The 4,409-nt window shown below is 40.3% G+C and overlaps 1 protein-coding gene across 1 annotated transcript; it reads right to left on the reverse strand.

Annotated features, from left to right (window-relative positions):
• Nucleotides 1-1,262: 1,262 nt before the first annotated feature.
• Nucleotides 1,263-2,731, reverse strand: LOC107470405 (uncharacterized mitochondrial protein AtMg00860-like). Its single transcript, XM_016089811.1, has 2 exons — nt 2,583-2,731; nt 1,263-1,515 (listed from the first exon to the last, which is right to left on the reverse strand). The coding sequence occupies exons 1-2, from the start codon at nt 2,729-2,731 to the stop codon at nt 1,263-1,265; spliced, it is 402 nt and encodes a 133-aa protein (XP_015945297.1).
• Between the last annotated feature and the right edge of the window lie 1,678 nt (nt 2,732-4,409).

Consider the following 4,409-nt stretch of genomic DNA (forward strand, 5'->3'; position numbering starts at 1 on the left):
CGTGACACTCATCATCATTCTCACCTATGAACGCGTGACTGACAACAACTTCCGTTCTACTTAAGATTGAGCCTGTATCTCTTAGCCTCCATTCTGAAAGATCGGAGTCTTCGTGGTATAAGCTAGAATTAATGGCGGCCATTCTTGAGATCCAGAAAGTCTAAACCTTGTCTGTGGTATTCTGAGTAGGATCTGGGAAGGGATGACTGTATCGAGCTTCAAACTCGCGAGTGTTGGGCGTAGTGACAGATGCAAAAGGATTACTGGATTCTATTCCAACATGATCGAGAACCGACAGATGATTAGCCGTGCAGTGACAGCGCATTTGGACCATTTTCACTAAGGACGAGAGGTAGCCATTAACGCTGGTGAAACCTGAACATATAGCTTGCCATAAAAAGGAGTATGAAGGATTGGATGAAGGCAGTAGGAAAGTAGAGATTCAAAAGGAGCAAAGCATCTCCATACACTTATCTAAAATTCTCACCAATGAATTACATAAGTATCTCTATCTTTACTTTATGTTTTATTTATCTTTTAATTATGAAAACTCTATCACACATTTGAATCCGCCTGACTGAGATTTACAAGGTGACCATAGCTTACTTCAAGCCGACAATCTCCGTGGGATCGACCCTTACTCACGTAAGGTATTACTTGGACGACCCAGTGCACTTGCTGGTTAGTTGTGCGAAGTTGTGATAAAGTGTGATTCACGTTTGAGAGCACTAAGTCTATTAGCGCCATTGTGATGATCACAATTTCATGCACCAGGCACGACTGACCAAATAATTAGCTATAGGTGCGTACCAAGGAACTACTTCATATATTGCGTCCAAGCTATCAAATGGAAAAGCATCATTGATAGGAGTGGAGTCATTCTTAATGTGCTCAAGGCGACTCAAGTGGTCCCCCACTAAATTTTGGGAACCACTCCTATCTTTGATTTCTAAATCAAATTCTTGCAGCAACAATATCCAACGTATGAGCCTTGGTTTGGACTCTTTCTTGGCTAATAAATATTTTAGAGCTACATGGTCTGAGTACACTACCACCTTAGTACCAAGTAAGTAGGCTCGGAATTTATCCAGAGCAAAAACAATAGCCAGAAGCTCTTTTTTAGTGCTAGTATAATTAGACTAAGCAGCATCTAAGGTTTTAGAGGCATAAGCAATTATAAAAGGGTCCTTACCATCGCGCTGAGCCAGCGCCGCTCCTACTGCGTAATTGGAGGCATCACATATTATCTAAAACGGTTGACTCTAGTCGGGCCCTCTCACAATAGGGGCTTGGGTTAAGGTGATCTTCAGTTTATCAAATGCTTCCACGCAGTCTGCACTCAGCTCGAACTCAACATCCTTCTGCAGTAGTCGGGATAAAGGCAGTGCTACCTTAATGAAGTCCTTGATAAAGCGCCAGTAAAAACCTGCATGACCAAGAAACGAATGAACTTCCCTCACAGAGGAAGGGTAAGGTAAACTAGAAATAACATCTACTTTTGCTGGATCAACTGAACTGCCAGTATTAGAAACAACATGTCCTAGAACAATACCTTGTTGTACCATAAAATGATATTTTTCAAAATTCAATACAAGGTTTGAACTAACACACATGTCCAATACTCTAGCTAAACTATCCAAGCAAAGGTTAAACGAATTACCATACACACTAAAGTCATCCATGAAAACTTCCATACAGTTCTCAAGAAGATCTGAGAAAATGCTCATCATGCATCTTTGGAACGTAGCCGGTGCATTTCATAAGCTAAAAGGCATCCTCTTATATGCGTACGTTCCAAAGGGAAATGTAAAGTAGTTTTCTCCTGATCTTCAGGAGCTATATGAATTTGAAAATAGCCAGTGTAACCATCTAGAAAAGAGTAGTGTGATTTACCTGACAGGCGATCAAGCATCTGATCGATGAAAGGCAGTGGGTAGTAATCCTTGCGAGTACCCTAGTTGAGGCGCCTATAATCAATGCACACCCTTTAGGAGTTTTGCACTCTAGTTGCAATGAGTTTCCCATGCTCATTCTTCACTGTTGTGACGCCAGACTTCTTGGGCACCACCTGTACCGGGCTAACCCATTCACTATCCGAGATTGGATAGATGATGTCAGCTTCAAGCAGTCTGGTCACTTCCTTCTTGACAACCTCCAGAATGGTGGGGTTCAGCCGCATTTAAGGTTGACAGATAGGCCTTGTTCCCTCTTCTAGAAATATACGGTGCTCACAGACTTGAGGGCTGATGCCTACTATATCCGCCAAGCTCCACCCAATGGCTTTCTTGTGTTGTTTCAGCACACTAAGCAACTTCTCCTCCTGTTGGGAAGTGAGTTCTCTTGCAATGATAACTGGAAGCTTCTGATTATCCTCAAGGTAAGCATACTTGAGGTAGGGTGGAAGGGGCTTTAACTCCATTTGCTGCTCCTGGCTAGGCACTTTATCATTTAGAGCTATTTGTGGTGGCAAGGTATCTTCAGTAAGCTCAGAGGGTTTCCCCACACTTGCACCTTGCTTCGTGTTGATCTCTGCTGCTTCTTCTTGATGAACTTCAGCCACAACTTCGTCAATATGATCTCACTGGAAGATGGAGTGATCTTCAGGTGGGTGCTTCAAAGCTTCATCCAGGTTGAAGCTCACTATCCTGCCATCTATCTCAAAAGAGTAAGTTCCTGAGAAGGCATCCAACTTGAAGGCTGAAAAGTGGAGGAATGAAGGGAGAAGACTCATATTTCACTTTTTATAATTTAGATATAGTTTTTAGAGAGAAAGGTTCTCTCCTCTCTCTTAGGAATTAGGATTAGGATTCCTCTTAAAGGATTTGGGAATATTTTCATCTCCTTCAATTACAGGTTCAATGTTCCTTTTATTTATTTTCTCAATTTGGTTTATGAACTCTTTATGTTTAGATTGATTTTCTTATTTAATATAATTTGAGGTATTTCAGACTTATGATTGCTTTCTTTTATTTATATAAATAATTTAGATTTTTCCCCTTTTGACTTTGGTTGAGTAATTGGTGACACTCGAGTTAACAAACTCCTTTGTGATTGATAATTGGAATTTACTTATTGGTTTGAATCCCTCTAACGCTAGCCTTTCCATAGGAGTTGACTAGGAATTGAGGAATCAAACTGATTAGTCCACTTGACTTTCCTTTAATTAGTAAGGGTTAACTAAGTGGGAGCAATAAACAATTCTCATCACCAGTGATAAGGATAACTAGGACAGAATTTCCAGTTCTCATACCTTGCCAAGAGATTTTATTATTATTAATTTACTTTCTTGCCACTTACTATTCTTGCTTTTTATTTTATACATTAAAACTCCAAAATATACCTTTGCATAATGATGAGCGGATAATTTACGCTTTTTGGCACTATTTTTAGTATGTTTTTAGTACATTTTAGTTAGTTTTTAGTATGTTTTTATTAGTTTTTATTTAAAACTCACTTTTCTGGGCTTTACTATGAGTTTGTGTATTTTTCTGTGATTTCAGGTATTTTCTGGCTGAAATTGAGGACCTGAGCAAAAATCTGATTCAGAGGCTGAAAAGGACTGCAGATGCTGTTGGATTCTGACCTCCCTGCACTCGAAGTGAATTTTCTGGAGCTACAAAAGCCCAATTGGCGCGCTCTCAATTGCGTTGGAAAGTAGACATCCTGGGCTTTCCAGAAATGTGTAATAGTTCATACTTTGCTCGAGATTTGATGGCCCAAATCGGCGTTGTAAATCAGCTTCAGAATTCCCGGCGTTTAACGCCGGAACTGGCACAAAAATTGGAGTTAAATGCCCAAACTGGCATAAAAGCTGGCGTTTAACTCCAGAAAAAGTCTCTACACATGAAAGCTTCAATGCTCAGCCCAAGTACACACTAAGTGGACCCCAGAAGTGGATTTTTACGTCATTTACTCATTTCTGTATACCCTAGGTTACTAGTTCACTATTAATAGGACCTTTTGACATTGTATCTGGACCTCATGACACATTACACGTTTCTCATTGTATTTTCTACAGCATGAGTCTCTAAACCCCATGGTTGGGGGTGAGGAGCTCTGCTGTGTCTTGATGGATTAATGCAATTACTACTGTTTTTCATTCAATCACGCTTGCTTCTATTCTAAGATATCACTTGTTCTTCAACCTGATGAATGTGATGATCTGTGACACTCATCATCATTCTCGCCTATGAACGTGTGCCTGACAACCACCTCCGTTCTACTTTAGATTGAGTGAATATCTCTTGGATTCCTTAATCAGAATCTTCGTGGTATAAGCTAGAATTGATGGCGACATTCAAGAGAATCCGGAAGGTCTAAACTTTGTCTGTGGTATTCTGAGTAGGATTCAAGGATTGAATGACTGTGATGAGCTTCAAACTCCTGAGGGCTGGGCGTTAGTGACAGAC

The sequence above is a fragment of the Arachis duranensis genome, chromosome 10 (genome assembly GCF_000817695.3).
Source record: "Arachis duranensis cultivar V14167 chromosome 10, aradu.V14167.gnm2.J7QH, whole genome shotgun sequence".
Taxonomy (NCBI): domain Eukaryota; kingdom Viridiplantae; phylum Streptophyta; class Magnoliopsida; order Fabales; family Fabaceae; genus Arachis; species Arachis duranensis.